General features: G+C 50.9%; 2 protein-coding genes across 2 annotated transcripts in view; both read left to right on the forward strand.

Moving 5' to 3' along the window:
- Positions 1–11,746, forward strand: part of LOC120381375 (kinesin-like protein KIF22) — a 91,678-nt gene extending 79,932 nt beyond the window's left edge. The window contains exons 11-13 of the mRNA XM_039499572.1: positions 10,552–10,696; positions 11,370–11,497; positions 11,580–11,746. Coding sequence (XP_039355506.1) covers positions 10,552–10,696; positions 11,370–11,497; positions 11,580–11,663 — 357 coding nt within the window. The 3' untranslated portion in view covers positions 11,664–11,746. The remainder of the gene's footprint in view (positions 1–10,551; positions 10,697–11,369; positions 11,498–11,579) is intronic.
- Positions 1–15,927, forward strand: part of LOC120381973 (zinc finger protein 850-like) — a 754,134-nt gene that overhangs the window by 143,301 nt on the left and 594,906 nt on the right. The window lies entirely within an intron of this gene.

The following is a 15,927-nucleotide window of genomic DNA, read 5'->3' on the forward strand; positions in this document are numbered from 1 at the left end:
TATTCCATCAGCGTGTGGGATGTTTGTGTAGACAGCCTCTACATCCGTGGTGGCCAGGATGGTATTTTCTGGAAGGTCACCAATGCATTGTAGTTTCCTCAGGAAATCAGTGGTGTCACGGAGATAGCTGGGAGTGCTGGTGGCATAGGGTCTGAGTAGAGAGTCCACATATCCAGACAGTCCTTCAGTGAGAGTTCCAATGCCCGAGATGATGGGGCGTCCAGGATTTCCAGGTTTGTGGATTTTGGGCAGTAGATAGAATAGCCCTGGTCCGGGCTCTAAGGGTATGTTGATTTGTTCTGGTGTTAGTGTAGGGAGTGTCCTGAGTAGATAGTGCAGTTCCTTAGTGTATTCCTCAGTGGGATCTGAGGGAAGTGGCCTGTAGAATTTGGTGTTGGAGAGTTGTCTGACTGCCTCCTTTAGGTAGTCAGACCTGTTCATGACGACAACAGCACCTCCTTTATCAGCCTCTTTGATTATAATGTCAGGATGGTTTCTGAGGCTGTGGATGGCATTGCGTTCTGCACGACTTAGGTTATGAGGCAAGCGATGTTGTTTTTCCACAATTTCTGCCTGTGCACGTCGGCGGAAGCATTCAATGTATAGGTCCAGACTGTCATTTTGACCCTCAGGAGGAGTCGATGTGGAGTTCTTTTTTTTGTGCTGTTGGTGGGAGGGTAACTGTGTATCGGTGCGCTGTTCAGTGTTGTCCTGAAAGTATTCTTTGAGTCGGAGACGGCGAAAGTAGGCTTCCAGATCGCCGCAGAACTGTATCATGTTGGTGGGGGTGGCAGGTCAGTAAGAGAGAGTCCCCGAGATAGGACAGACTGTTCTTCTGGGCTGAGTGTGTGGTTGGATAGATTGACGATATTGCTGGGTGGGTTAGTGGTTCCACGGTTGTGGCCCCATGTAGCAGGTAGGAGTTTAGACAGCTTACAGTCCTTTTTCCTTTGTAGAGGTGAAGTGAGTGATGTAGATCTCCTGTCTTATTTTAGTGAAGTCCGTTTGTATGGAAGTTTGGATATTGATGAGGGTCTCCAGGTTGGAGAGCTCTATGTTGATGTTTTCCTGTTTGCTGTATAGGATGCTGATCAGGTGGTTCCTCAGTTTCTTTGATAGAGTAAGGCATAATCTCTCACTGTGGTCTGTGTGGTATGTAGATAGCAGAGAATTTTTTACCTTTAGTCCATCCGGTATGATGTCCATCCGTTTACATTTGGAAAGGAAGATGACATCCGTCTGTATTTGTGCAAGTTTCTTCATGAGGTTGATGGATTTCCACTCCATACGGCTAAATGCAGTGCCTTGCATGGTGTCAAGTATCAGAGGGGTAGCCGTGTTAGTCTGGTTCTGTAGAAGCAGCAAAGAATCCTGTGGCACCTTATAGATTAACAGATGTTTTGCAGCATGAGCTTTCGTGGGTGAATACCCACTTCTTCGGATGCAAGTAGTGGAAATTTCCAGGGGCAGGTTTATATAGGCAAGCAAGAAGCAAGCTAGAGATAACTAGGTTAGTTCAATCAGGGAGGATGAGGCCCTGTTCTAGCAATTGAGTGAAAACCAAGGGAGGAGAAACTGGTTCTTTAGTTGGCAAGCCATTCACAGTCTTTGTTTAATGCTGAGCTGATTGTGTCAAATTTGCAGATGAACTGGAGCGCAGCAGTTTCTCTTTGAAGTCTGGTCCTGAAGTTTTTTTGCTGCAGGATGGACACCTTAAGATCTGCTATTGTGTGGCCAGGGAGGTTGAAGTGTTCTCCTACAGGTTTTTGTATATTGCCATTCCTAATATCTGATTTGTGTCCATTTATCCTTTTCCTTAGAGACTGTCCAGTTTGGCCGATGTACATAGCAGAAGGGCATTGCTGGCGTATATTACATTGGTGGACGTGCAAGTGAATGAACCAGTGATGGTGTGGCTGATCTAGTTAGGTCCTGTGATGGTGTCGCTGGTGTAGATATGTGGGCAGAGTTGGCATCGAGGGTTGTTGCATGGATTGGTTCCTGAGCTAGAGTTACTATGGTGCGGTGTGCAGTTACTGGTGAGAATATGCTTCAGGTTGGTAGGTTGTCTGTGGGCATTTACATACTAAATTGGTATGTAACTAGCTCACAAAACTGGGGGGGTGTTGGGAAAATTCAGGGGGGGTGTAGGGAAATCAGTGGACCGGGCCGAGGGGTCCGGTTCGCTGTATCTACAAGCTCTGTTTTAGACCCCGTTCCTGTCACCGCATAAGCCTCTGTTTTACTGGTCTGACTGTGCAGTGTGGGGGGGGGGGGAGGACCCTGTGGCCCCCTCAGGACCCCGTGGCCCCCTCAGGACCCCGCCGGGGCAGGCTCGCTGTGGGAAGCGCACGGAGGGGCGGAGGATGCTGAACGCTCCAAGGTCAGACCCAGGAGGTGAAGCCGTGTGAGTTTCCTGCCCTGCAGACAGTCTGCTCCAAGTGGGAGGAGGCTCCCCAAAGTTCTGACTGGCTTGGTGGGGAGCAGTTCCAGAGCATCGCCCGGTGACTCTGTGACAACCAGGCATCCTGGTTCCCAGCCTCCTGCCCTCCCCACTCTAACTACTAGACCCCACTCCCCTCCCAGAGCCAGGACGGAACCCAGGAGTCCTAGCTCCTACCCAGCTAACCCTGCCCCCTGCTCCACAGGGCAGACCCCCGTTGGGCAGCAGGCCATGCCCAGTGGAGCCGAAGAGATCCTGGCCATACAGAGGAAGCAGGTGAGAGGGGCTGGGCACAGCGTGCTGGGGGGCAGTAGGAGTGGAAATGCGTCAGGGGGCAGAGTTTGGGGGTGGATTGCTGGGCAGGGGGGCAGCAGGGGTGGAAATGTGCCGGGGGCAAAAATTGGTCCTGCTAGTGAAGGCAGGGGGCTGGACTTGATGACCTTTCAAGGTCCCTTCCAGTTCTAGGAGATTGGTCTATCTCCAATTATTACCTATTACCTTTATTACCGTGGCCTTATGGCATCACTTGGCCTTGTCCCCACTTTAATGAATAACATGCTGCTGCTGCTAAGGGTTGAACAGCATCATGTTCAGGCAAGGAAATACAGTCCTTAAGTTGCTGTTCAAAAAACAGAACACAAGAGAATCGCTGAACCTGAGCTGATGCCGAAAACACCATCATGGAGGAAATCCCGCAGGAAGAAGCGCTCCGTAAGAGAGAAGGATGAGAACAATGAGGGGGGAGCTGGTGTTCATTAGCACCTGCCTGCAGCACCCGTCACCTGGGAGGTCACAGCCACCCGCACTTACCCCCAGCTACTCCCCACAGGGGGGCAACGAGACATTGTCTCAGCCCACGCTGGAGGCACAGGGCACCCCCCCCCCCCCGCCGTGCCAGGCCCTGGGGCTGGGCTACGCCTACTTTTTTCCGGTAAATTCACTGTTCTGGTCTGGGAGGGGTTTGCGCCTTCTCCAGGAACTAACATTCTAGACTTTGTAAGCAACCTACAAAACACCCTCTGACACCTTTTGGCCCTTGCTAAAGAGAACCTAAAGGATGCTCAAGCAGAGCAAAAGGTCTGGTATGATAGACATACCAGAGAGCGTTCCTTCAAGGTAGGAGACCAGGTCATGGTCTTGAAGGCGCTACAGGCCCATAAGATGGAAGCGTCATGGGAAGGACTATTCACGGTCCAGGAGCGCCTGGGAGCTGTTAACTACCTCATAGCATTTCCTAATCCCTCCTTAAAGCCTCAAGTGTACCATGTTAACTCTCTCAAGCCCTTTTATCCCAGAGAATTACAGGTCTGTCAGTTTACAGCCCATGGAGGAGATGACGCTGAGTGGCCTGAAGGTGTCTACTATGAAGGACAAAGAAATGGTGTGGAAGAGGTGACCCTCTCCACAATCCTGGAACGTCTACAGCGGCAACAGATCAAGGAGCTGTGCACTCACTTCGGCCCTTTGTTCTCAGCCAACCCAGGACGGACTGAGCAAACGTACCACACCATTGACACAGGTAATGCTCACCCGATTAGAACCCCACCCTACCGGGTGTCACCTCATGCCCAAGTTGCTATTTAATGGGAGATTGAAAACATGCTGGAAATGGGTATCATCCGCCCCTCTACCAGTGCATGGGCATCTCCAGTGGTTCTAGTTCCCAAACCAGATGGAGAAATACGCTTTTGCGTTGACTACCGCAAGCTTAATGCTGTAACTTGCCCCGACAACTACCCAATGCCACGCACCGATGAGCTATTGGAGAAACTGGGACGTGCCCAGTTCATCTCTACATTGGATTTAACCAAGGGGTACTGGCAAGTACCGCTAGATGAACCCGCCAAAGAAAGGTCAGCCTTCATCACCCATGCAGGGGTGTATGAATTTAATGTACTTCCGTTCGGACTACGAAATGCACCCGCCACCTTCCAAAGGCTGGTAGATGGTCTACTAGCGGGATTGGGAGAACGTGCAGTTGCCTACCTCGATGATGTGGCCATTTTATCTGATTCATGGCCCGAACACCTAAAACACCTGGAAAAGGTCTTTGAGCGCATCAGGCAGGCAGGACTAACTGTTAAGGCCAAAAAGTGTCAAATAGGCCAAAACAGAGTGACCTACCTAGGGCACCAGGTGGGTCGAGGAACCATTAACCCCCTACAGGCCAAGGTGGAGGCTATCCAAAAGTGGCCTGTCCCAAAGTCGAAGAAACAGGTCCAATCCTTCTTAGGCTTGGCTGGGTATTACAGGCGATTTGTACCACACTACAGCCAAATCGCTGCCCCACTAACTGATCTAATCAGAAAAACACAGCCAAATGCAGTTAAGTGGACTGAGGAGTGTCAGAAAGCCTTTACCCAGCTTAAGGCGACGCTCATGTCTGACCCTGCGTTAAGGGCCCCGGACTTTGACAAACCCTTCCTAGTGACCACCGATGCATCTGAACGCGGGGTAGGAGCAGTTCTCATGCAGGAAGGATCGGATCACAACTTCCATCCTGTCGTGTTTCTCAGCAAGAAACTGTCTGAGAAAGAAAGCCACTGGTCCATCAGTGAAAAAGAATGTTACACCATTGTGTATGCCCTGGAAAAGCTATGCCCATACGTTTGGGGACGGCGGTTCCAGCTACAAATCGACCATGCTGCGCTAAAGTGGCTTCATACTAACAAGGGAAACAACAAGAAACTTCTCCAATGGAGTTTAGCTCTCCAAGATTTTGATTTTGAAATTCACCACATTTCAGGAGCTTCCAACAAGGTTGCTGATGCACTCTGTCGTGAAAGTTTCCCAGAATCAAATGGTTAACAACTGTTCCTGAAACGTGAAAAATGTCGTTGGTTACATACTTAGTAGTATCTGTAATAGTGCATGTGTTTTTTAATCTGTTTATTTTAAAGTTCTAGGAGGAAATCACCACCAGTGTGGGTCCCCCACTGTCTGTGATTTGGGGGGCGTGTCATAAACAGTTAGTTAAGGGTTAAGGTCTCTTTTACCTGTACTGGGTTAACAAGCAGTACCTGATGACCACCTGACCAGAGGACCAATCAGGGACAAGATATTTTCAAATCTCTGTGCAGGGAAGTTTTTTTTTCCTGTTTTGTTTTAGAGAGTCTCTCTTGGGAGTTAAGGGAGTCCAGATATCTTAATCAAGTCCTCCCAGGTTTCTGCAGTATTGTTCTTCTATTCAGTCTAGTGAGTATTAGAAAGGCGAACTAGTATTTTTTTACTTTTATTTCTGCATTGGCAATTGTGTGTTTTGCTGAAGTAATCTCTTTATTTCTATTGCTGTACTTTGCTTTTACTGAGAAAGAAAGGGGGAGGGGGAGTTCTCTCCAGGTTTATAATTTAGACTCTGTATTGTTCCATCCTGGTATGACAGATAGTGTACTTTCTTTTTTTGTTCTTTTTAATAAATTCTTTTCTTTGGACTTGGTTAATTCCTTCTCTTGTGGAGATTCAAGGGAAGGGGAGGGGGGGAAAAGTGAGTTCCTCCTGAGGTTGATTCACAGAGTTGAATCGGTGTGTCTCTCTCCAAAGTGGCTAGGAGAGAGGGAGGGGGGAAGTGGGCTGCTTCCCTGTGTGTAGAAAGTCTGGGAGATTGAATCTGTGTTCACCAGGGAAAATTGGGGGAACAGGCAGTGTGTCAGACACTTAAAACTGACTGGTGGCAGCGTATCAGATCTAAACTAGGATTTTAGTTTAAGGGAGTCCATGCAGGTCCCCATCTTGTGAACCCAAAAGCTCCCAGTGGGGGAGGAACCTATGACATGGTGAGCAGCGGTGACTTGAACCAGAGAGCCATGGAGAGCTATTCTCTTCTCCTAAAGCAGGAATGCAGGTTAGGAGGGAGAAATACCCCGAAGGCAAACAAACAAAGGTTGTCTAACAAGGTATTGTTAGGAGTTTTTTTTCAGCTGGGCTAAGCTGAAAAGAGCTATTCTCTTCTTCTAGAGCAGGAAAGCAACCTGAGAGAGGAGGGGGGGTTAGAAGTATTTGGTTTCTAACAAGGTTTTGTTAGAAGGAGATTTTCAGTGAGGCTGGCTGAAGGGAATAAGGGTTTTTTAGAAAGGCTTTTGTTAGAAGAGACCCCTACTGAGAGATACTTAGAATTTGCAAGAGGCACTTGCTAGACCAGTTTGTTTAGTGCTGTGAAGAGGAGAGGGACTTTTTTTTCCTCTTTCTCAGTCTAAAGCACAGTTGTTAGCTGTGAACCAGCTACATCAGCATAACACCAAATGCAAATAGAGAGTTTGTTTCTTTTCTATTCAGTCTATCCGGGAATAGAAAGCGGTAGGAATTGGGGGAAACGCAGTTCCCTGACTGCAGAGGGGTGTGGCCAGCACCAGAAGGCACAAACATGAGTGGCAGTGACACAGTTGACAAACTGGAACTTGCTAGGTTGCAAATAGAACTAGTTAGAGCAGAATTGGCCAAGGAAGAAGCTGCCCACAAGAGGGAGATGAGAAACAACTAGCTAAAGAGGCGAACCACAAAAGGGAGATGGAAGCCAAAGAGGCTGAGCACAGGAGACAAATGGAGTTAAACCAGACAGAACTGGAATTAGAAAAGGCTAAGCAGAATGATCCAACCAATCCAAACCCTCTTCCACCTACTGATCATCCTTCTCAGAAAAGAGTTCCCGCCTACAGGACAGGGGATGACGTTGAGGCCTTCTTAGAAAAAACTTTGAAAGGGCCTGCATTGGGTACAGCATCCCTGAAAACCAGTACATGGTAGAGCTGAGGTCACAGCTGTGCGGAGACTTATCCGAGGTGGCAGCTGAAATGCCTAAGGACAAAATGAACAACTATAAACTGTTCCTAACCAAGGCCAGATACAGAATGGGCATAACCCCTGATCACGCCCATCAGCGTTTCAGAGCCCAGAAATGGAAACCAGAGGTGTCATTTCCAAAACACGCCCACCACCTTGAAAAGCAGTATTTTTCCTGGTTATCGGGAGCCAATGTTAAATCCATGGACGAACTAAACCTCCTGATACTGATGGAGCAGTTCTTGGATGGGGTTCCTGAGGACATTACATGCTACATGCAAGATGGAAAACCAAAAAAATCTCACTGAGGCAGGGGAGATTGGAGCCAAATGGATGGCTGTGGCAGAAAAGAAAAAAGCTACCACCCAGGGGAGCGAATCTAACAAGGGACAAACGGACAATAAGTCCTGCCACAGGGGGCCAATCAAGACCCCATCTGCAACCCAAGTAAAACCTCAAACCACCTACAGTCCCACCTCACCAGTCTCCAGCAACCCACCTCGGCCCAGTGACCCGACAGATGGGCGATGTTGTAAACGTAATGAACTGGGACACAAAGGCCAAATGCCCCAAGAACCCCCATCGAGTACAGTCCATTACACTATCACTACACAAAGGATCCCCAGGCCCGGATGTCTCTCAAATACCCCCGAAGTGCAGGGAAACCTTGAGAATGGGCGGGAAGAAGATTACGGTGTGGAGAGACACCGCAGCGAGCGTGTCAGTTATCCACCAGTCCTTAGTGGACCCGAAATTCATCAACCCAGAGGTCAAAATCACAATTTCTCCATTCATGTCAAAATTGGTAAGATTACCCACAGCTGAATTGCCTGTCCAGTACAAGGGCTGGTCAGGAACGTGGACTTTTGCTGTCTATGACAGTTATTCCATCCCCATGCTACTGGGGGAAGACTTGGCCAACCATGTGCAGCTGGCCAAGAGGGGGGGGGGAGTGGTCACCCACAGCCAGGCCAAACTGGCAGACGCAGCAGACAACCCTACCCAAGAGGCTCAGCCGGAGCCTGAAATAACACCCAGTGCACCAGCGGAGAGCGGTCCACAGTCAACGGAAACAACCTCACCACCTACATCGCTTCCAGAGGGATCAAGCCCAAGTCCACAGTCTACGGAGGAACTGGTGTCTCCAGCCTCAAGGGAACAGTTCCAGACTGAGCAGGAAGCCGATGACAGCCTTAAAAAAGCATGGGCGGCGGCACGGAGCGACCCACCACCTCTCAGCTCTACTAACCCATCCCGGTTCATTGTCGAACAAGGACTTTTATATAAAGAGCTTCTTTCTGGTGGACATCAGGAAGGCTGGCATCCTCAAAAACGGTTGGTGGTTCCAACTAAGAACCCGGAAAAGCTCTTACGCTTAGCCCATGATCATCCCAGTGGCCATTCTGGGGTGAACAGAAGCAAGGACCGGTTGGGAAGGTCCTTCGACTGGGAGGGGATGGGCAAGGCCGTTGCCCATTATGTCCGGTCTTGTGAGGTATGCCAAAAGGTAGGAAAACCCCAAGACCAGATCAAGGCCCCTCTCCAGCCACTTCCCATAATTGAGGTCCCATTTCAACGAGTAGCTGTGGATATTATGGGTCCTTTCCCAAGGACGACCCCCAGAGGAAAGCAGTACATACTGACTTTTGTGGACTTTGCTACCAGATGGCCGGAAAGCAGTAGCTCTAGGCAACACCAGGGCTAAAACTGTGTGCCAGGCCTTAACTGACATTTTTACCAGGGTAGGTTGGCCCTCCGACATTCTTACAGATTCGGGAACAAATTTCCCGTCAGGGACCACGAAAGACCTGTGGGAAGCTCATGGGGTGCATCACTTGGTTGCCACCCCATACCACCACCAAACCAATGGCCTGGTGGAGAGGTTTAATGGAACTTTGGGAGCCATGATCCGTAAATTCGTGAATGAACACTCCAATAATTGGGATCTAGTGTTGCAGCAGTTGCTGTTTGCCTATAGGGCTGTACCACATCCCAGTTTAGGATTCTCACCATTCGAGAATGTGTATGGCCATGAGGTTAAGGGGCCATTACAGTTGGTGAAGCAACAATGGGAGGGGTTTACGCCTTCTCCAGGAACTAACATTCTGGACTTTGTAAGCAACCTGAGCTGATACCCAAAACAAAACCAAGGAAAAAATACCGTAGGAAGAAGCGCTCCTTAAGGACGAGAACAACGAGGGGGAAGCTGGTGTTCATTAGCACCTGCCTGCAGCACCCTTCCCCTGGGATGTCACAGCCACCCGCACTTAACCCCAGCTACTCCCCACAGGGGGAGCAACGAGACATTGTCTCAGCCCACACTGGAGGCACAGGGCACCCCCCCCCACCACGCAAGGCCCTGGGGCTGGGCTAGGCCCAGGCTCTCAGGGCTCCCCAGCCCTGGCCTGGAGGGCAGGATCCAGCAGCTCCAGCTCCCTGCTCAGAAAAAAAAAAGGATCCAGGCATCCTGTCCCCCCCACTGCCTCAGTCACTGGGGGGGCGCACACAGAGCCCCAGCAGCACAGTGCGTTCACAGGCCGGGGAATGGTGCCCCTCTCCCCCGCCCCCACAAGTACTAACCGTCCCCCGGCCCGGGCAGCATTCCCCGCACAGACCCTCCAGACCACAGAGAGGGCAGCTAGAGCAGCAAGCACCACCCGAGCCTCCGGACGCGTCAAGCGAGCCGCTCACTCTCCAGCACGCGCCGCGACCCCCGCCCATCGAGGTCATCCAAGATCGCACCAATCGCCATCGCGTGGCCAAGCTCTGCCTCGTTGACCTGGCTGGCTCTGAGGACAACCGGCGCAGTGGCAACCGCGGCCTGCGGCTCCAGGAGAGCGGAGCCATCAATGCCTCCCTGCACGTGCTCAGGAAGGTCGTGGAGGCCCTCAACCAGGGGCTGCCCTACGTGCCGTACTGCGACAGCAAGCTCACCCACCTGCTGCAGGTGTGCTGGGGTCCTCCCGAGGGCAGGGGAGGAACTGATGCTGGGGTCCAATCCTGGAGGGGGGTGGTGCAGACACCAGGACGCTGCCCTGGCTCTGCTCCCACCTGCTGTTCTCCTGCAATGGAGCCGGGAGCTCTTGGGCATCAGAGGCTCAGCATCAAGCTCCCAGATGTGGGGCCTGGAGCAGAGAGAGCCAAGGGGACAAAAACCAGATACGGGGAAGGGGCAGCGCCAAATGCACAGTCCAATGCCCTGCCCAGCTCTGCCAGCGTGGGGGGGACTGGTGCAGGACTCCTGGGTTCTCTCCCGGCTCTGGAAGGGGAGTGGGGGCTGGTGGCTTAGAGCGGGGGCAGTTGCAGGACTCCAGGGTTCTCTCTCTCCCCAGGACTCCCTGGGGGGCTTGGCTCACAGCATCATCATTGCTAATGTCGCCCCGGAGCTACACTTTTACTTTGAGATCCTGAACTTTGCTGCCAAGACCAAGCAGGGGGTTAACCGGCCCTTCACCCAGGAGACGCTGCAGGCCCCAGGTAAGGCAGGGCCAGGCTGGGCTGGGCTCCATGGGGGGAGACCCCAGCCTGACCTCACCCTTCTCTTCCCACACCTGCACCTCCCGAGGACCCTGGAGCTGGCAGTGAGGGTGCCGGCCCCGGAGCCAAGAGCCCTCCCGAGGAGGGGCCCCCCGAGGCCGAGACCCTCAGATGAGGGTTCAGAGCCCTGGAGAGGGGCTGTGGGGGAGAGTGTGTGGGGGGGGAGTCGCTGGGCTAATGGTCTCATCTCCCCAGCTCCCTGCTGCCCCTGGAGCAGCTGGATCGAAGCCTGGTGCAGCGGCTGCTGGCGCTGGAGCAGCTAGAGAAGCAGCGGGGGGGGCGGGGGCGGGCGGAGGCTGCCGCTGCTCAGCATCCCCAAGCAGGAGCGCGTGTCCCTGCAGCCCCAGCTGGAGGAGACGCGCCATGAGGTGGAGGTGGGTGAGCCCCACATCCCTGAGGACTCTAGAGCCCCACCCCCTGCAGCCAGGGGGACCCCTGCATCTGCGGCCTGGATTCCCGCTCTGTGGAGATCATCAATTGGAGGAACAAGATGGAGACACTCATACTGTATAAAGTGGGGTGGGGTGTCCCCGAGTGGGGTGTCTCCAGCTGGGGGTGCCCCTGGGCTGAGCTCCTCCCTTGCCATCACAGCATGCCCTACCCTGGTCTCCAGGTTCGACACCTTCTATGGTGATCAAGCCACGCAAGAAGACATCTACACCGGCTCCGTGCAGCCTGTCCTGTGCCACCTGCTGGAGGGGCAGAACGCCAGTGTGCTGGCCTATGGACGCACCGGTGCTGGTGAGTGAGGGGGAGGCTGAGCCCAGAGGCGGGGCAGGGGGCTGTGGAGGTTGAGGAAGTCATTTCTTGCCTCCCACCCCAGGTAAGACGCACACCATGCTGGACAGCACAGATCCCACGGGCTCTGCGGGATGTCCTGCTAATGACACGGGAGGCGAGCCGCTGACCCGGGGCTGAGGAGTGGGACTTCTCCGTCTCCATGTCCTACCTGGAGATCTACCAGGAGAAGGCAAGTATGGGAGTGGGGAGGACAGGACTAGGGGTGGGGGAAGAACTGTCCAGCCAGCTGCTGGACCCACTGTTGCAGATCCACAGGACGGGTACTAAGACCCCAGCTTTGGAGCAGTCTCGGCGTTTGTAAAAAAAAAAGTACCCATTTTGAACGAATTTTGCAAAAATTTGGACACAGCCCTTGGTCTGATCAAGTGGTAGCTGATGTCCATACGATTTCGGACCTAGAAGGTAAATTGGCTCAATATATGTTAATATATAAACCCTCAAGTCCAATAAAAAAAGAAGCAGCTGCAGTTTGGCTTCTATGGAAAACCTGTAATGAGGTATTCCTTCGATTGGCTGAATGTGAAAATGAAAAGGAGAAACTGCAGCAAGATTTACAAGCCTCTGCTGCAGAAGCAGAGAAGTGGAAATGTTTGTCCATTAGCAGCCAAACCCAGCTAGACTCCCTTAAGGATGGGTACAGAGAGTTAAAACAACACTCTCAAATCTTACAGGAGCATACCAAAGAGAAGGAGAGAATTGAAAAATAGAATCAGGTATTACAGGGAATGGTCAAAAAGTTAACTTTAGAACAGGGGAAAGCCCCTATTGACCATAGCCACTGTAAATGACTTACCAACCAACTAAAACAAAAAGTGGGATTTGCAAACAGACAAGTTGCAGCAGTAACTTCAGGAGAAGGGATATTTGAGACCCCAGATGGGGCAGACTTTTTAGACCCCTCTGGAGATTGGGAAGGGGATATTTGGGTAGATTCCCCCTCAGAGAGCCAAAATGCCATTTCAACAAAGAGAACAGGCACCACCACGAGGGAGGGTGGTGGGAGTGAAACAGTAACCACAGTGCCTGTTTCTGCCTCCGATCTCCAGGCCATGGCAAAGTGGCTGGGGATTTTAAAACGGGAACATTTCTCTAGATGGAGCGTGAATGCTCTTGTACTGGGAGAGAGGGAGGATCTCAACTCACAAGAGCTGCACCACTTAATGAGCATTTGTGCAGCCCCAGATATGCGGGGGCTTAGACAGGTTCAGGATTGGTGGGGATTACCAGCTAATGGATGTTCTGACAAAAATTGCAGAACTAATGGGCAGGCGTAATTTTGTGGCCCAAGCCATTGCGATTTCACAGGAAACTGATGAGGACCCTGAAACGTTTTTAACCCGAGGGGGTCTCATGCAGATGATGGCTGGCTTAGTTACATGTGATACAGCCACTAAACTGGACCTGGTGCCTTTCAGTGTAGATTCTTTAAGAGAATGCGCTGCCTCCCTACAACCGTTTTATGCAAAGAGACTGGGAGTGGGGCAACCTGGCCAGCCTGCCACATTACGGGAACTAAGAGACATGGTCCGGCAAATACTTACATATTCCGGTCCTGCCCCTACCATAAAAAAGGAACGAGGGGCGTATGTTACAGCATTAGAGCCCTCGGTTACTCATTCTAATGAAAGCGGCAATAAAGGCATAACTGGGGCACGGGGAGCACACACTAGAGGTAGATCTCGGGGTAGAGGGTATTATGGAGGAAGACAAAGGGATAATTTGTACCCGGACCTCCAGAAATTTAAAACAAACACCCCAGCTCCAGGCAAGGAAGAGTTAACTGACAGAGACGCTCGCCGCATGGCCTGGAAGGTGTTAATGCAACACGGGGCAGATAGAGACAAGTGGGATGGGGCACCCACACAGAACTTATTGGCAGAAGCTTTTAAACTGCAGATGCTTTCTAAGGAGGGGAGAGTAGCGAGCATACTAACGCCAACAGCTCCTCTCCCTCCCCGTACTCCTTCTGTATTTACAGATGACCCCCTCCCATTCCCAGGAGATACGGTATAGGGAGACCCTCTGGATATTGAACCTCCTCCATATGTAGGAGCACCACGTTGGAGGTTCATCAGTAAAATTGCATGGGACCCCGAAGGTCGACCATGTATTTATATCTAGAAGGGCACATGTGCTCCTACATTGGCTTTAATTGACACAGGAGCTGCAGTCTCGCTAATTAGAACTCAGCCACCAGCCGGCACTAGAATCAAACAAGTCACACCGCAGTCCTTCCAAGGGAAGCCCAGTACAGGATGGGATTGGGCAGAAGTGCCTTTCTCCGTGCAAGGGTTTAGAACCCACGGAGATCTGATCCAGACCCCGGACATGACAAATGAGGATTCTTGGCACAAACTGGCTATTTAAAAATTGCCTAGTGATTGATTTACCACGGAGCACTTTATGGAAAGTGGATATGCCCCCTCCCCATAAGGGAAAAGTGGAACAGGGGATCCCTCTAACCAAAGGGGGACCAGTAGCCACCACCACAACTCAGCAAGCTGAGGTGTGGCGCTCAAAATTCCCCACTGTCTGGTCTCAAAAGAAAATGGACTGTGGGAAAATACAGGCCTGTGTAAAAATCATTGGGGATCTGGTACCCCCTCAAAAACAATACCCCTATCCCAAGGAGGCTGAAACAGTTACAGCAAACAGTCCAGGACTTAGAACAGCAGGGGGTCATTCGAAAAATGAAACTCCCCTTTAAACTCTCCCGTCTGGCCAGTCCTCAAGGCAGACAGCGTTTAACTATCGACTATAGGCGTGTTAACAAAGGCACAATCCCTATGGCCCTTATAGTAGCTGATATGACCCAGGTAATTCAAAAGGTTCAGGCTACTTCAAAGTATTTCTCAGTCATTGATTTGGCTAATTGCTTCTTTGCTATCCCATTGCACCCAGACTCACAGGATAGATTTGCCTTCACGGCCAATGGCCAGCAATGGGCATACCAGCGTCTACCCCAAGGATTTCACAATAGCCCAGCTATAGCTCAAACATGTCAGAGACATGCTGGATCGCCTTAGCCCACAAGATCGGGCCTTTGTGTTTTCCTATGTAGATGATATTTTAATTTTGGGGGGAAACTGAGGCACAGGTACAATGATTAACTGAAAATGTTTTGGCTCTAATCCAAGAGACTGGTTTTAAAGTTAGCTTAGAAAAAGCCCAGTTGGTCCAGTCTCAAGTGACTTATCTAGGCATCGTTATAGGAAAGGAAGGGAGGCAGGTAGACCAACGAAAAGTAAGAGCCCTGATAGAAATGCCGGCTCCTACCGACCAACATTCCCTATGGGTCTTAGAATCATAGAATTCAAGATCAGAAGGGACCATTATGATCATCTAGTCTGACCTCCTGCAAGATGCAGGCCACATAAGCCGATCCACCCACTCCTTGCAGCGACCCCTGCCCCATGCTTCGGAGGAAGGCGAAAAACCTCCAGGGCCATTGCCAATCTTCCCTGGAGGAAAATTCCTTCCCGACCCCAAATATGGCGGTCAGCTGAACCCCGAGCATGCGGGCAAGACTCTCCAGCCAAACCCTCTGGAAAAGGTTACATCATACCATTGACCCATTGTACTATTTACCAGTGTGGCACTTAATTGACCTATTGACTAAGCCCGTTATCCTATCATACCATCTCCTCCATAAACTTATCTAGCTTAATCTTAAAGTCATGGAGGTCCTTTGCCCCCACTGTTTCCCTCGGTAGGCTGTTCCAGTATTGCACTCCCCTGATGGTTAGAAACCTTCGTCTAATTTCAAGCCTGAATTTCCTGACTGACAATTTATATCCGTTTGTCCTCGTGTCCACATTAGCACTGAGCTGAAATAATTCCTCTCCTTCCCTGGTATTTATCCCTCTGATATATTTAAAGAGTGTAATCATATCTCCTCTTAACCAAAAGAAGGATAAGGAAAACAAACCGAGCTCCTCAAGTCTCCTTTCATACGAAAGGCCTTCCATTCCTCGGATCATTCTAGTGGCCCTTCTTTGTACCTGTTCTAGTTTGAATTCATCCTTCTTAAACATGGGAGACCAAAACTGCACACAATACTCCAAATGAGGTCTCACCAACGCCTTATATAACGGGACTAGCACCTCCTTATCCCTACTAGAAATACCTCGCCTAATGCAACCCAAGACCGCATTAGCTTTTTTAACGGCCACATCACATTGCCTACTCATAGTCATCCTACGATCAACCAGGACTCCTAGGTCCTTCTCCTCCTCCGTTACTTCCAACTGGTGCGTCCCCAGCTTATAACTAAAGTTCTTGTTAGTCATCCCTAAATGCATAACCTTACACTTCTCACTATTGAATTTCATCCTGTTACTAATACTCCAGTTTACAAGGTCATCTAAATC

This window comes from Mauremys reevesii, linkage group 14 (assembly GCF_016161935.1).
Source record: "Mauremys reevesii isolate NIE-2019 linkage group 14, ASM1616193v1, whole genome shotgun sequence".
Classification (NCBI taxonomy): Eukaryota; Metazoa; Chordata; order Testudines; family Geoemydidae; genus Mauremys; species Mauremys reevesii.